This window comes from Argentina silus (assembly GCF_951799395.1).
Source record: "Argentina silus genome assembly, chromosome: 12".
Taxonomy (NCBI): domain Eukaryota; kingdom Metazoa; phylum Chordata; class Actinopteri; order Argentiniformes; family Argentinidae; genus Argentina; species Argentina silus.
The window spans coordinates 21,980,013-21,997,512 of record NC_139666.1 but is presented as its reverse complement, the minus strand read 5'-3'; the positions used below and the strand labels follow the sequence as shown (position 1 = coordinate 21,997,512).

At 48.7% G+C, this 17,500-nt stretch overlaps 2 protein-coding genes across 4 annotated transcripts in view; one reads left to right on the top strand and one right to left on the bottom strand.

Moving 5' to 3' along the window:
* arhgap20 (Rho GTPase activating protein 20) overlaps positions 1-17,500 on the bottom strand; it is a 243,720-nt gene that overhangs the window by 5,872 nt on the left and 220,348 nt on the right. The window lies entirely within an intron of this gene.
* LOC310813272 (mitogen-activated protein kinase kinase kinase kinase 4-like) overlaps positions 6,083-17,500 on the top strand; it is a 65,924-nt gene continuing 54,506 nt past the window's right edge. For all 3 annotated transcript variants that reach the window (XM_083682138.1, XM_083682139.1, XM_083682137.1), the window contains exons 1-2: positions 6,083-6,427; positions 6,724-6,789. In XM_083682138.1, coding sequence (XP_083538264.1) covers positions 6,371-6,427; positions 6,724-6,789 — 123 coding nt within the window. In that variant the 5' untranslated portion in view covers positions 6,083-6,370. The remainder of the gene's footprint in view (positions 6,428-6,723; positions 6,790-17,500) is intronic.

Genomic DNA, 17,500 nt, shown 5'->3' with positions numbered 1-17,500 from the left:
GAGAGTTGAGCAGAGCAGAGGTGGTGGGTGGTAGAGGAACTGGATCAAAGAAACCGGTGAACAAAGTACCAAAGTCAACGAGGACATGTCATGAATAGACTAGGACCAAGACGCTGGGGTCAGATCAGCGGATTTCATCTCCTCATTATGAAGCTCAGGAGTGGCGGTTGTGCAATCTGATCCCAGACGTGGTGAAGGGCATCTTGTCCCTGGAGCTTGACCCGGTCTGCCCCCTCCCCCCTGACTGTTTGAGCAATCATCCAACTCCTAACTGTTATTGTCCACAGTTGGCTAAATAGCCCAACCAGTCTGGAGGGGTTAGGACCAGGCAAACCTGGAGCATGGAGGGAGGAAGGGAGGGAGGGAAGGAGGAAGGGAGGGAGGGAGGCTAATCTGATCATTGGTCTGTGGGTATCGATGTCCCTGGACTATAGATGTTTGTTATGGTGCGTATGGTGCGTCTCAATCAGGGGAGGCTGACGGAGGTAGAAATCGGGGGACATTCCATGCATTACAATGAGCCCTGTCCTCCGATTTCTACCTCCGTCGGCCTCCACTGGTCTCAGTAGTTTAACATGGCTCCTTCCTCCTTGTATCCTGTTTTTCTGTCTCTGAGGGAATAGGGAGCGGACGGGTGACAGCCACACACACACGTACACACAAACACACAAACACATGCACAAACACACACACACACACACACACACACACACACACACACGTACACACATACACACAGACACACACAGACACACACAGACACACACACACACACACACACACACACACACACACAGTGCTCTTACCTCTCCTGTGTTCTGTATCACATGTAGATGAAGGAGAGGAAACAAGGAGGGGAGGTCACAGGAGGAGAGGGTCAGAGGAAGAGGGGGGGGGCTCTGTTCTGTTCAACATGGTGGGCTGTTTCAACACAATAGCTATGGGGGGGTGATGACACGGAATTTAAGTTTTTCTTTTTCTTTTTTTTTCTGTGGCTCTGTCATTGGAGATGATTTATAGAGTCTGCACAGTAGACTGTTGCTGGGCAAAGTGAAGTTGAACTATTCGCTGTTGTTGGGTGCAGTAGCGCCTCTTGGACACATGGCGGCGGTGTTGAGCTGATGGAGAAGAGACTTTCGTGGTGATTTGGGGGGGCATGGAGTTCACACACACACCAGAAACACACAGACAGGCGACGCATGATCTTCCTTTGTGACAGACAGACAGACAGACAGACAGACCATGTCATGCCATGATTCAAACGATGAATACAACACTTATCTTTTAGCATATATATATAACATCTTATTATACATACATACGTATTATACATACGTACGTACACTGTATATTTAGTAGCCTAGATACATAACACAGACAGTGTTTACACTATTTCACAATGTCTCTGTCAACATGATTCATCATTGAGCCTATACAGAACGGATGTAAAGCAACATGTGTTACGGACGGGGGTCGCACTCCCCAGTGTGGTCCCTAGGTGTCTCCCTCCGGCCGTCCACTGTGCCGCCTCAATCACGAACTTATCACCTGCACCTGTGTGTAATTGTCACTGATGCTTTATGTACCCTCACTTCCCTTCACTCCCCGCTGAGTCTTCACTGTTTGCTGGTCGCTTCGAGAACATAAGCTAGTTGGTGGTCCTCTGTGGCTCAGTTGGTAGAGCATGGCGCTAACAACGCTTAGGTTGTGGGTTTGATTCCCACTGGGACCATATATATTGAAATGTATGCACTCACTGCAATGTAAGTCGCTTTGGATAAAAGCGTCAGCGAAATGGCATATTATTATTATATTATAATTGAATATACGAGTACTGTTTTTGGAGACTGTGTTCTCCCCCTTTTGTTTTCGAGCTTAAGTCTGTGTTTGTATCCTGTTTTGCCTGCACTTCATGAAGTAAAGATCCTTTTGTTTTGTACCGCTACCTACTCGTCTGCCTCCCCTTTATCTGCACCGCACCTGGGTCCGCTTACTACACCAAAAGGTTACAAACATGTAAATGTTGTAGCGTGTGTCTCTATGCAGGTCTATGCTTGTGACTGTGAGGAGGAACAGGTTTCAGGTGGAGATAAGCTACGCTGTTGTGGTGTTGTGTAAGTCATGCTGCATCACCTCAGGTCTTCTTCTACCTCTGACACTGCCCTTACTCACCTATTTACAGGACTAACACACACACTATCACACTCTATATCAGACACGCACACACACACACACACACACACACTCTACATCAGACACGCACCCACCCACACACCCACATACATACACACTCACACACACTCTATATCAGACACACACACAGGTGCAGAGAGAGAGAGAGAAAGAGAGAGGGAGAGACAGAAATTCATGCATATAAAAATATGTTGGTTCCTTATGTAACCATGTAACTCTGAGTTTCACCTGATTTCCCGACCAGGGAAGAGCAGCATTTGCGTAGGATGGCCGTCAAAACATGGTTTAGTTTAGGACAAGAATCTCCCCTCCCTGCTCTTCTTCCCCCTCTTCCTCCCTCCCTCCCTGCCTGCCTCCCTCCTTCCCTCCCTCCTGCCTACCTCCCTCTCTCCCTCCCTCCCTCCCTCCCACCCTCCTTACCTCAGTGCAGACCATCTGTAACAGAAACCTGGTCCTGAGCCATGATCTAGTTAAGCCCAGCCGGCTGTGTGTGTGTGTCTGTGTGGTGTGTGTGTGTGCCTGTCTGTCTGTCTGTCTGGAGTCCTGTGGTGGCTGGACAGACCCTGAACAAACACCGTCTGTTTGCCCCTGTGCCTCTGATATGCAAACGGTTCCTTTTTTCCGCCTCTCTCTGTGCCTAGAGGAGGAAGCAGGGTGTGTGTGTGTCTGTGTGTGAGTCTGTGTCTGTGTGATAATGCCTGTGTGTGTGTGTGTGTAATTGTGCCTGTGTGTGTGTGTGTGTGTGTAATTGTGCCTGTGTGTGTGTGTGTGTGTGTGTGTGTGTGTGTCTGTGTTTGTGTGATCATGCCTCTGTGTGTATTTGTGTTTGTGTGTGTGTATGTGCTGTCTGTGTATGAGTGTGTGTGTGTGTGTGTGTGTGTGTGTGTGTGTGTGTGTGTGTGTGAGAGAGAGAGAAATTATTAAACGTTATGAAGGTAACTGTTGTTACCTCATGTTGTAGAAACTAATGGATGTGTTTCGAACATGTTTTATTAGTGTTCCAAATACAGTAGCCACTCCTCCCTCTGCCTTCCATGTGTCTGCTCTTGTTTTATACTTTCACGCCTGTGAGGCACACACACACACACACACACACACACACTCACACTAACAAGCATGCACACACACACAAAACACACACACACACACACACACATACTCACACACACACACACACACACACACACACACACACACACACACACACACACACACACACACACACACACACACACACACACACACACACACACACACACACACAAAACACAGAGCCAGTTTGTTTTCATCCCCAGGCTGATTTTTCCTGCTTGGCACTGGTCTGACCTGATCGACGGCTGTGGTTGAGTCACAGTGTGTGTGGGGGTTGGTGCTCACTGTTGCTGAGGCAGACCATCCTCACACACACACAAAACATACACAAAACACACACACACACACACCCACACCTACACCCACACCCACACACACACACACACACACACCTACACCCACACCCACACCCACACCCACACACACACACACACACACACACACACACACACAGACAAACACACAGACACTCACACACACACACACAGACAAACACACAGACACACAGACATACACACAGACACTCACGCTCCCTCTGTATGTGTAGCAGATAAGGCTTTAGGTCAGTTGGCTCTTATCAGTCACAATCACAACGACAGTTTCTCTCCATTCAGAAAAGGGAAGTCTTGTCATGACTCTAGTTTCTATTGGTTCAACCTGCAAAATCACTGAGTCATACCAAATGAACAACATCAATAATTACTGTCATCGACATCAATAATTACTGCATCTCCACAAAACCTAGACCCAGAACACACCCATGACATGCAACTGTCCTCTCCCTCTGTGTTTTCGGCATGTGCAGTGTCCTAGGCATGTGATAAACATGTGCTGTGGGTCTGCCCTGGTACACACTAATATGAAACCTCTTCCTCTCTCTCTATTTTAGACACATTAGAGCAGCAGTGTGTCATGAACATTGAGACACCTTCCTCTCTCTCTGTCTTAGACATGTACACTCACATTAACGTGTGATAAACAGGCCTCATGTGGTAAACACTGCCACGTCATCTCTCCTCTCCTCTCCTCTCCTCTCCTCCATCTTCCCTCTCCTCTCCTCTCCTCCACCTCTTCCCTTCTCTCCTCCATCTCCATCTCCACCCATCCTCTCCTCTCCTCTCCTCTACCTCCCCTCTCCTCTCCTCTCCTCTCCTCCTCCTCTCCCAGACACTTTAAGGGTTAATTAGAGCATGGTAAATGGAAGCAGTTATAAATATTTCACCAGGTCTGTCAGCTCTCGTATTGTAGTTGGGTCCCATATTTGCTTCCCTACGCGTGTTTCATACCATTCCTTATTCCGTTCCATGTATTACAATGAGCCCGTCCTCCGATTTCTACCTCCACCAGCCTCCCCTGTGACCATGGTTTATGAGAGGCCAGGTGGGGGATATAAACTAGTAGTGACACCAGACCCTAATTCATACTGCAGAGCTGAACCGAGCTGTACTGGGCTGTACTGAGCTGTACACCCACCATAGTTGCTGAAACAGTGCTACAATGTAAAAGGAAAACATCAGAGCCAGCACAGTATGGTTCGGGTTGGCCCTGTAGTGTGTAAAGCCCAGTATGGTTCAGTTCAGGTCGGCCCTGCCATGTGTATAGCCCAGTATGGTTCGGGTCGGCCCTATCATGTGTAAAGCCCAGTGCGGTTCGGTTCAGGTCGGCTCTGCTGTGTGTAAAGCCCAGTATGGTTCAAGTTGGCCCTGTCATGTGTAAAGCCCCTGGGAGACTCCAACATCAAAGTGCTCTCCGCTGAGAGCGGCCATCTTGCCTCCCTGCTCACACAACGATGGCATCGTTAAACTGGCTCCCTGGGTCGACCGGTCGCCTCGGCTGCCCACACAATGTCACATCACACTTCCTGTCTCTGACATGACCATATATAGGCGGTTTACGTTATTCACAGCCGTTGGTTAACGTAGGTCTGCCGGGTGGTGTGTGTGACCGGGCCGTTACAGAGTCTAGAGAACGCTGGGAACACAGGAGAACACATGGCCGGTTCACGGTGTGTGCGTGTATGTGTGTCTCTGTGTGTGTGAGTGTATGTGTGTGTGTGTTTGTGTGAGGGTGTGTGTGTGTACAGTGTGTGTGTATGTGAGGGTCTGTCTGTGTGTGTGTATGTGTATATGCGTATGTATGTGTGTGTGTGTGTGTGTGTATGTGTACGTGCGTGTTTGTATGTGTGTGTGTGTGTGTGTGTGTGTGTGTGTGAGGGTCACATTGCATAATGACAATGATCTCTTTTATAACAACACGATCTTGAGGATTTCGTTTTCATGGTTTCATAATATCAACTGTGATATAATTCTATCAGTTGGATGAGCTCACATTCTGCTTGTACTGTGTGGTCCTCTGTAACAGCTGATCTGATCACTGATCAATGTATCTGATCAGAATATTCCATGACTGCCACACCCACTGAAGTATAGCACGGACATCCTCATAAGGACTGAAGATACACGAAATATATCATAAAGATATAAAATGTCACCCATCACATTATTATGTAGGAGTAAACTGAACATATGTTTGGATGCATTTACACTGTTTAAGATAGGGAGGAGCTCTTCATCACATTATTCCCTGCAGCCTCCCTCTCTCTCTCTCTCTCTCTCTCATTCTCTCATTCTCTCTCTCCTGCCCTCTATCAGGCCCTGACTGAATCAGCTTCCTGTATTGCTGATCTGAGCGGAGAGAGAGAGAGAGAGAGAGAGAGAGAGAGAGAGAGAGAGAGAGAGAGAGAGAGAGAGAGAGAGAGAGAGAGAGAGAGAGAGAGAGAGAGAGAGAGAGAGAGAGAGAGAGAGAGAGAGAGGCAGGCGGGCAAGAAGGCTATAGGGCGGAGAATAGAGAGAGCGTGAGAGCGAGAGAAAGAAAAGCAAGCATTGCCTGCCAGTCGCGGTAGCTCAACATGGAGTGAGCGCGTCGGCTCGACAACGGGAATACAAAGAAAAACCCGCCTCGGATCGAAATTAAATAAACCCGGAATAACGGACAAACATTCAAGGATGAGATACGGCATCACAAATACACACTCAGCTTGAAGGAGATAAAATAGACTTTGGTGTTTCTATTTAATATCGGGAAAATGGCGAACGAGTCTCCAGCGAAAAGTCTGGTGGAAATAGACCTCGCATCCTTGCGGGTGAGTGCTATGCATGTTGTCATCGGAGCCTATTACTGCGTTGATGCCAGTTCGATGGATCATTTAATAGACGCGATCGCCCTTATCACGGGCCAAACCCAGGCTAAATGTGTCACAAACATTATAGTTGTTGTCGATGTGGATATAGGGCTTAGTTCATATATTTCCTTTGTTTGGAATGCTTTGGCATGTCAGGCAAATCGGGCGCAACCGCCCCAAATAACGGAACTAAACACACTCACATAAACAACCGTTAATCGTAATCAAATATTGACTATTCGCTCATTTCTTCGTAGGATCCAGCTGGGATCTTCGAGCTGGTAGAAGTGGTTGGCAATGGAACCTACGGACAAGTATACAAGGTTGGTGTGCGTTTTCCCTCCCTCTCTCTATCGCATAGTGTCAGAGACCACTTTGTTTCGGAAAATAGGCGGAAACTGTAGCGCAAACATGTATTTTTCTCCTAAGCAGAGAGCTACCAATTATAACATACCCTCTCTTGCGGTCTGTACTGGATTATAGCAATGCGTTGAGATGGAGCCTATAGACCAGCCTGGACTATTTCCATTTCTCTAGGACCCTGTATGTACTGTATACCAGTGAGTTATCGACTGTTAGTTTATCCATCAACATCATTGATATGACAACCTCTAATTTTCCACGACCATCTCTATTGTATCTATGCACTGACCGACTTCTGCCCGTGCGCCATTGGCTGGGTACGCGCATCCGTGTACAGTAGACCACACTGTACACCGGAGATCGAATGCAGTGGTAGATACGGAACTCTAAACTCCTCTGGCACCGCTGGGGTTCAGTGTGTTTAGTCCGGTCGAGATTGTGAGCCCCTGTTTGCAAACACCCGTCTCGGTGTCACCGACACTGGGGTGGAGGTAGAGCTGCCTACCTCACATCCTGTTGTTAAGCTGCTGTTGCCTGGTAGAAAGGAAGAGGAGACGTTAAAGGCTGTGTCCGGACCTGTTCTGTACAGGGGACTTGAACAGGGGCATCATGTACATGCTATATTTTAGTATGATATCATATTATGGCATAGGCCACAGCTCGGCTACTTGGTTGTGAAAAAGGCGAAATGAAAAATCTCTTACTTAAGACATTTGAGTAGTACGGTAAGGGTATGTGTTTGCTTTGGATAGATGCTCACTCATGTAGGCCTGTCAATAAAATAATACATTTCCCTAAGATGATAACAAAGTTGTTGTCTTAAAAGGGTGGAAGCACAGTAAACATTACATCATAGCTGTACTGTAACCCTTTAACTGTAACAGTGCATTAGTAACTAGGTATAGAAAGGTGTGTGTGTATGTGCGTGCGTGTGTGCGAGTGCGTGTGTGTGTTAGTATGGGCCTAACTGACAGACGGACAGACTGCCAGGCTGTCCAGTCGTGTGACCTGTGTTATTACTACTCTATAACCCGTTTATAACCTACAGGTCACTGTAGCGATGGCTGTCCAATGTTATAACACCCTGCTTTATGATGACAATGACTACCATGACTATGACTATGTGTCTGAGGTTGAGAGAGGAGATCAAGGGGAGACTGGTGGGGGTAGACATCTGAGGACAAGCTCATTGTAATGCATAGAATGGAATGAGAAGTGGGAGCCTTTCTACCTCCACCAGCCTCCCCTGATACACATCAACACATCAAGATGTCAATCATTGGGGTTTTCTGTAGCGGTGGCCTTTTCACTTTTCACATTATTTCACGTGTTTCACATAAGTTCCATCTCCTCTCTAGTCAGATGTTGTGTGTGCTGACAGTGTCGTTCCTTCAGAAGCGGCAGTATCCTCTATGTAAACTGACAACACTCAGAGTGGCCATCTTCTTTTCAGAGCAGATGGCTTCCTATGCCTAATGCATCATCGTGGTTCTGATTAAACCATCAGTACAGCGTCTTGTTCAGCCTCGAGGGACTTGAACCATTTGCATTGGAGGAGGCTGATGTTCCTTCTCTGTGGATAGTGTACATAGCCTGGTGGTACAACAACATCACTGTCACTACTCTGTACACTGAAGACTACTGCTCCACCTCATGGTAGGCTAGAAGAGGCCACAGAATGAGTAAACAGCGCTCAGAATTCCCCTGGTTGTGTGTGTGTGTGTGTGTGTGTGTGTGTGTGTGTGTGTGTGTGTGTGTGTGTGTGTGTGTGTGTGTGTGTGTGTGTGTGTGTGTGTGTGTGTTTGGGGGCCATGGAGGAGCAAGCCATCCCACTGCATAGAGAATAAGTGTATTACTTGGAGGGGTTTTAGAAGATTGGATTTTGTGTAGCTCAGGGCAGGTAAGGCAGCAGTGTAAATGTTTCAGGAAGAACAAGTTGGTTCAGAGACGCTCCAGGACACTGATTGGCTGTGACATTTTGAGTCTAAGTTCTGCAGGAGTCAGTGAATCATCTCACGTGCTGCAAGTTTGGCTGCAATGAACCAAGCTCTCCTTCCATGCCCTGTGTGTGTGTGTGCGTGTGTGTGCGTGTGTGTGCACGTGTGTGCGCGTGTGCGTGTGCGTGTGTGTGTGTGTGTGTGTGTGTGTGTGTGTGTTGTGTGTGTGTGTGTGTGCGTGTGTGTGTGTGTGTGTGTGTGTGTGTGTGTGTGTGTGCACTAGTGAATGGCTACAGAGAGTGTACAAGGGGCGTTGCAGCTGTTGAGATGGAAAAAGAAAGAGAGAGAGAGAGAGAGAGAGAGAGAGGGTAAGATAGCACGAGAGAGAGGGAGAGAGAGAGAGAAAGAAAAAATAACCCCATAATCACAAAGGTGTTTTTGTTTAGTGGTTGTAGGAAGTTAGAACTACATCCAGTCCCGTCCTAACCACCCAGCCCAACGTCAGCATGGAACGCTGGTATTCCCCCCCCCCCTCGGCAGGGAAATGGTTTAACCCAATTATGACCGGCTTGTTACCCTTCCACCCCGTGCCTCAGATGTAATTGTTGCTGCATCATTTGAATGTGCTTCCCTGTACTCCATAATTACCATAATTGTTAATCAGCTCATGTAATCAGTTATTAAACAAGGGTATTCATATTTTTATAGGGGAACATAATTCTAGTATTTATACGGCTTATTCATCATCTGCTTCACTGTCGAGATGACTGTTCTCGAGATATTTCTGTCAGTTGAGAGGAAGTATTAAAATGGCGGAAGTCATCGGCGTAATGTTGAGAAGTTGGTGGCTTGGTCAGCCACAGACCAAACCACAACCTAGTTCCCCTTGGCTGTGTGATGTGTGTCTGGGGGCCAGAGGGGCAGGGGTTTGGACACACACACACACACACACACACACACACACACACACACACACACACACACACACACACACACACACACACACAAAGCCTTGAATGAACATCAGTGTGAATTCCATGACCTGGCATTTTATAGTGACGGAATGCGTTGTGTATAGCGAACATGAAGTTTACTTAGGGAAAAGTCCAATGCTTACATTTGGGTGAGGGAATGGAGGTAGCTGTGTGTGTGTGTGTGTGTGTGTGTGTGTGTGTGTGTGTGTGTGTGTCTCTCTCTCTTTCTCTGTCTCTCTCCGTCTCTGTCTCTCTTCTCTCCTCCCCCCCCCCCCCCCCCCCCCCACGGAGGCTCTCACCAGGCGGATGTAGGATGTAGGAGGGAGTGGGAGAGCAGCATTACTGTACATCAGAGAGCTAGTCTTGGCAGGAAGTGGCAGCGCTGCAGCACTTTACAGGAGTGTGTGTGTGTGTGTGTGTGTGTGTAAGGGTGAGGGGAGGATAGGAGCTGAACTGAGAGAGGCTGGAGGAGAGATCTCACCCTTCCCTGACCTTCTTCCAGCCTCCCTCTCTGCCCCCCCCCCTCCCCTCCCCAACTCATGAAGCACATAATGAAGAAGCCATATCATCCTCCCCCCCTCCTCCTCCTCCTCCTCCTCTACCTCCTCCTCCTCGTCCTCCTCATGTGTAAATGAGCAGATAGGAGGTGATTTTGAGGGAGATGGTAAGCCTGGTCTTGGCCTGTAGTGGGTGGCAGGTTAGCAACCTAGCCTAAAACACCCATAGTGTTAGCACTAGGGCTTCCACTACCACACTGACCTATCAGCTACAAGCCCCCTGGGTCTTGTAGTATAGTTAGCCTGGGTCTTGTAGTTTAGTTGGCACTGTAATGGAGGAGGTAACTGTATTTATCCAATTATAGCACAGGTCCAAGATGTTTTGCTACGCTGTAGTCCACAATGTTAATCACCTAATTCACTAACCGTTTGTGGTTAACAATGTGTTTCCTTTAATTACGTGCTCCAGGTGTGTGTGTGTGAGAGAGAGAGAGAGAGAGAGAGAGAGAGAGAGAGAGAGAGAGAGAGAGAGAGAGAGAGAGAGAGAGAGAGAGAGAGAGAGAGAGAGAGAGAGAGAGAGAGAGAGAGAGAGAGAGAGAGAGAGAGAGAGAGAGAGAACTTCTCCTCCTCTCTCCAGTGCCAGCCCACCCAGGCACACATGCCTGGTCAAGCCTAGCCTAGCACCATCACTGGTACACAGGCTTGACCTAGCCTAGCCCTTTCACTACCAGCCCACCACAGGCTTGACCTAGCCTAGCCCCCTCACTGCCAGCCCACCCACGCACAGAGCCTTGGCCTAGCCTAGCCCGCTAACTTCCTGCTGTTTGTGGTGGAAAAACCTGCTAACACACAGCAGTCCTCCTCTTAAACCCCCCCGTTCTGACAGCAGTGGACCGGCCCACACTGTAAGCCGTTGGCTGTGTCCATGAGAGAGGAGGGGCCCGGGGGGGGGGGTGAGAGAGGTGAGAAAGAGGAGGAGTGCAAGAGGTGGAGAGGTAGGAGAGAGGAGAGAAGAGTTAGGGTGAAAGGGGGGGGGGGTGAAAAACCAAGGCAAGGAATGGAGTGGTGAGAAAGAGGAGGAGTGGGGGAGGTGGAGGAGAAGGTCACTCTCGTGGTCACTGAGCATCCCATCTTCACAGCCTAGGTCACATGACAGAGAGAGAGAGATGGGGGAGGGAGGAAGAGAGAGATGGGGGAGGGAGGAAGAGAGAGATGGGGGGGGGAATCAGGCCCACGTTCAGTAGGGCGTCATGTTGTTCACATGGAATGTTCACATGGAAATACACACAAATCAGGGGAGGCTAGTGGAGGTAGAAATCGGAGGACGGGCTCATTGTAATGCATGGAACGGAATGAGGAATGGTCATGTGTGTTTCACACCATTCCTCATTCCGTTCCACGCACCACAATGAGCTCGTCCTCCGATTTCTGCCTCCACCAGCCTCCCCTGATTCAGATAGAAATACCTCACAGATCTATCATGTTGAACACACAGCCGGACTTCTCTGACATGTAGAGTAACGCATCATGTCCGATCTATTCACTGTGTTTCTATGTATCTGTTACGTGTTGATGTGTAGCATCCTCTGAACGTGACCCTGAGAGCTGGGCTCTGAGTCCCTGTAGTTACAACAGGGTCAGGGTTCTCCCCAGGATTGCTGAACAGCGTGGCGCTGGATTGCATTATCAAAACCCGACTCACGTTTATTCATGTCAAAATGCATCAAAAAAATATCACTAAAACGCTAAACAATGTTTCAACAAGCAACAATTCAGCTAAAACACTGAATTCACTGAGGGACGGCATGCCGCTTTCACTTTCTGTTTTGTTTTTATCAACAATGTCGCTGGCTATCAAAGATAGTTCCTCTATCATGACTGAATATTTAGTTTAATTTGCCTTCTGTGGTGCAGCTCCACTTTTTGGGGAGAACCCTGAGGGTTATCTTCACCAAGCGTTTACAGGTGACCGTGTCGAAAGCACACACACACACACTACACACACACACACCCACACACACACACCCACACACACACCAGACACAAACCAGCCTGGCCAGGCATATAGATGGTGTGTGTGTGTGTGTGTGTGTGTGTGTGTGTGTGTGTGTGTGTGTGTGTGTGTGTGTGTGTGTGTGTGTGTGTGTGTGTGTGTGTGTGCGCGTGCGTGTGCGTGTGCGTGTATGTGTGTGTCCTTGTCCCTGTCCCTGGAGTGTGATGGCCACTCCTGTGTGACCCTCATGATAGGATTATGAAGGTGCAGTGAAGGGAGAGGGGACGTGATCAACATAGGACAGGCGTCCGTTTCACTCCGCTCGTGTGTCCCTCTCTCTCAAACACACACGTGCGCACACATATACACACATACACACACACACACACACACACACACACCACCAGCTGGCTGTGTCCCGTGCCCAGTAAAACTCATTAATTTTGAAATATCCAGCATTTTTATTGTCCTGTGTTGTCAGTGGTTTATGACGTTATGTTTGTTATATAACACACTCAGTGTGTGCGTTTGTGTTAATAGGCTGTTGGAGTGGATGGAGTGGCCCAATGGACTCATGACATCAGACAATACAGGGATAGAATAGGATAATAGGTCTTTGTATCTCCCAGAGAACAGGCAAGAGGACGGATCGTTTGGAGTGTGTGAGAGAGAATACTGTCGTCTCTCTGTGAGGGTTTTTGACAGCTCCAATCCTCACAGATTCAACTTTTAAAAAGTTTTTAGGGCATTTCTGCTTTCATTGGGATAGAGATAGTAGAGATTGACAGGAAAGATGGGTGAGAGAGAGGAGGGATGACATGCAGGATATGACGATGGCTGGAATCGAACCAGGGACGTTGTGATGATATGGTATGCGCCTTAGTGTGCTACGCCACTGAACGCCCCCACAGATTCAACTTTGAAGTTGGAATCATTATATTGTGCAAGGCAGGGGAGGCTGATGGAGGTAGAAATCGGAGGACGGGCTCATTGTAATGCATGGAGTGAGGAATGGTATCAAACACGCGTGCAGGTGCAAGACTAGCACTGTGTCAGTCAGTGTGTCTTAAGAAGCTATTTTGTAGCTGCATATGTGACAGGGCTGCTGGTTGAAGGTGTATGTTTGAATATAGAAGTCCATTATTGTGACAACACCTGTCTCTGCAGATCCATCCTGAGAGAGTGGTGGCTAGACATGTTGCTACCAGACAACAGCTCAGGCTGGTTAAGACCCAGTGACTGATGCTAGGCTACTAGACAACAGCTCAGGCTGGTTAGGACCCAGTGACTGATGCTAGGCTACTAGACAACAGCTCAGGCTGGTTAGGACCCAGTGACTGACGCTAGGCTATGCTAAGCTAGCTTCTCAGACTACTCCTTCATGTGAGCGACGAGAGGCTATCCTAGTTTAAGATGAGATCAGCTTTATTATCACAGAGGGGAACTTAGTCTTTTGTCTGTTTAAATTGCTGCAGCTCACACACCAATTCACATCTATTAGGCAGACAATAGTGCAACGCTTCCCACACAACATGCTACTATCTCTGACCTGCCCTGACTGATAAGACTGAGAGAAGGCCTCTCTGTGCCTACGGCACCAAAATGGCCGCCTGGTTGCTATCAGCTCCATGTGTTCTGGACTGGACAAAAGGGCAACTGTGAGCCGGTGGGCTGGGAGAAGCCCCACAGGGAAGCCATCTGTCTTAGGAGGAGAGATCCCCACTCCTGTGTTCCGTCAGTCAGGATAGCCAATCAAAGCTAGATCAGGGGAGGCTGGTGGAGGTAGAAGTCGGAGGATGGGCTCATTGTAATGCATGAAATGGAATGAGGAGTGGTATCAAACAAACGTTCCTAATTCCGTTCCAGGATAACAGATGACTCATGTTTAGGAACACCTCTGTAGCCAGTCTACACTATAGTCTGGGCTCTGCTTAAGATAACCAGGCTTGAACAGCCTTTTACTATGTAACCTCTACAAGAGTGGAGGTCGGTGGAGGTAGAAATCGGAGGACTGGCTCATTATAATGCATGGAACTGAATGAGGAACATGTGTTTGATACCACTCCACATCCCGTTCCATGCATTACAATGAGCCCGTCCTCCGATTTCTACCTCCACCAGCCTTCACTGTCCTACAAGGCTAGTCTGGGTGGGGCCAGGGTTGAAGATATCCAGTCTTGGAGTCCTAAAGGATACTTAAGTATACGTGGCCAGGCTTGGCTTGGGTACAGAGATATCCAGGCTTAAGGCTCTGAGTCCTCACTCAGCCGCCCCGTGTGTTTGTTCTTAGTGACAGTTGTGGCTTGTCTGAGCTGGGAGGTTTAGGGGCCCGCTGTATAGCCGACCATCTGGTAGGGGCAGGGGGGAAACCAGGACAGGATGGGGGGGGTGCTCAGAGTCTGATGCTGTCTCCTTGCGGGGACGAAGGGAGAGCTTTAACTCATTTCGTGCCAACGGTGAATGAAGCCGCCAGTCAACATTCTACAGTGTCAAGGGTGACTTTATTCACCCAAAATGCATAAATGAGGATGCTTCATTTTGTCGCCAATCAAAGTACTGTTGCTAGGAAAATACCACATAAAACACTTGGTACTCTCAGAAGCCTTTGGCAGTTAGTGAGTTGAGGAGAGATTGAAGAATCTAGCAGAAACTGATGCTTCAATAAATAGAAGACTTTTGGTGTATGTTCCCACATTCAGCATTGAGATTGTAATGTATCTGTGTACAGTACATCAGAGACTCTCTTCTCTGGTCCAAAAGGTCTTCTGTGGTTTGGTGTGTGAGAGCCATGTGATAGCTGGCAAACGCCTGACCAATACCCCCATTGTCTCTCTGTTTGGATAAACACTGTAGGCCAGTGCTGTCTTACATAAGACATTTTATCTATAATTGACTCCCCCCCTCCCTTACACTCACACACTCACACGCACACGCACATACACTCACACACACTATTTAAGACACACATTTCTATCCAATCTCCATCTGCTCATGAGTCTCATAATGGTTGTTTTTCTTCATTGAGAACAGCCCTCCTCTCTCTTCCTCACAGAGGCAGCTGGTTGTGTGTGTGTGTGTGTGTGTGTGTGTGTGTGTGTGTGTGTGTGTCAGTGAACGTGTCAGTGAGCCTCGTTAGGTTTGTTTTCATCTGATTCAAAACATGGAACTGTGCCCAGGTCACCTGACTAGAACCCAGGGATCTGATTTGTCTAGAGTTCCATAGCACTTCCTGGTTCTGTAGCCGGGCAGACTCCATTTAACTCCTGTGAGAAGGAGGACTTCAAACACACACACACACACACACACACACACACACACACACACACACACACACACACACACACACACACACACACACACACACACACACACACACACACACACACACACACACACACACACACACACACACACACACACACACACACACATACATTTGGGGAAGTTGAACACTAACACACAGGTTTGTACCGACTCTTACTAGCACTCTCATACATTTGCATACGCTCATCCTCACATCCACTTTCACCCCTATTAATATACTGATCTGTAGCGAACGCACGCACACACGCACACACACACACACACACACACACACACACACACACACACGCACACACATGCACACACACTTTCTCTCTTTCTCCTTATTTTCCTGCTGTGTGTAACAGTGTGGGCGGGTAGTGTGAGCCTCTCTCTCTTTCTGGGTGGGCGGTAGCTGGATGGCGCCAGGGGCATGTTGACACTGGGCAGTGAGAGGGCATCCCTGGTCTCTGGGCTGGGCCTGGCGCTGAGGCTGGGAGACTCATTAGACACTGTACTACACAGCAACCAGGGGAGGCCGGTGGAGGTAGAAATCAGAGGACGGGCTCATTGTAATGCATGGAATAGAATGAGTCAAAAACACGTCCTCTGATTTCTCCCTCCACCAGCCAGCTTTAGACACCAACACTGCTTTAAAGAGTTGCTATAAGATTTCTGTATCATTTCAGCCACTAGCTAAAATCAGCGCTCACCAGCCCACAACGGGTCCCTGATATAGACAAATATTGTCAAGAAATGACCTGACTTGTCAGAGAGGGGCACCCCTTCCGTCTCCCATGAGCAGAAGCTGGTGTTATTGTCCCCAAACGGAGGACAGGGGGGCTGGTGGTGTGTTGATTGAGGGATGGAGGGATGGAGGGGGGCAGGGGATGGAGGTACGCAGTTACCATGGTGATGAGTAGCCCGTGTTTTGGCTCGGGGTGCGAGTGGAGGATGGCGCTGAATTTAAACTGGGCTCTCCTGTTGTGTTACGCTGTTGTCTTTAGAGGAGAGTTAGGAGGGGAGGGGGGGGGGGCTGCACCTGTTTTACTATAACTAAACCACAGTCACAGTGGCAGACAGGCAGACAGGCAGGCAGGCAGGCAGGCAGGCAGGCAGGCAGGCCAGAGCTCAGGTAAACTTTAGAGCTGTCATCCTCTGTCAGTTGAGAGAGAGAGAGCCAGACAGAGAGCCAGACAGAGAGACAGACAGACACTTGGTTAAATGCTGGGCCCAGCCCCAGCTAGCAGAGGGGGTGCAGAGTCTTGGGTGGTGGAGGGAGGGAGGACAGAAGTATTTTAGGATGAAATGAAAGAGAGGAGTGGTGTGGTGGGGAATCCCAGAGAGCTGTCTGTCTCTGTCTCTCTTTCCCTCTTCTTGCTCCTCCTCTTTCTGCTTTCGACTCTTTCCTCCTGCTACCTCAAGTGTTCTGGCTCTCTCTCTCTCTTTTTTTACTCTCTCTCTTCTGTGCTGTCGCTTCCTGTGCTCTCCATTTCCATGCCCCCCCCCCAGTGCCAGGGCCAGTGGTGGGGTGAAGGCTGAGGGGTGAGTGCCCTGCCCTAAATAACTTGGCCTACTTCTGCCCTGTACTGAGCTCAGGAGGTGTGTGTGTGTGTGTGTGTGTGTGTGCGCGCGTGCGCGTGCGCGTGCGCGTGTGTGTGCATGCGCGTGTGCGTGTGCGTTTGCCGAACATTCCACTGACAGGACTGACTGACTTCTGCATGACATACAATCCACCGTGTATGTGTGTGTGTGTGTATGTGTGTGTGTGTGTGTGTGTGTGTGTGTGTGTGTGTGTGTGTGTGTGTGTGTGTGACACAAGTTGGGCACTGTGTCTCACATAATGTAGTGTGACAAGGTGACTGTGTGTTGTGGCTGGGCTGGACAGAAGCTTTGACCATTCGGAGCGCTAAGGTGTTCAACTTGGAGCCTGAGAGACCCTCATTGTGTCAGCTGATGTTACTCAT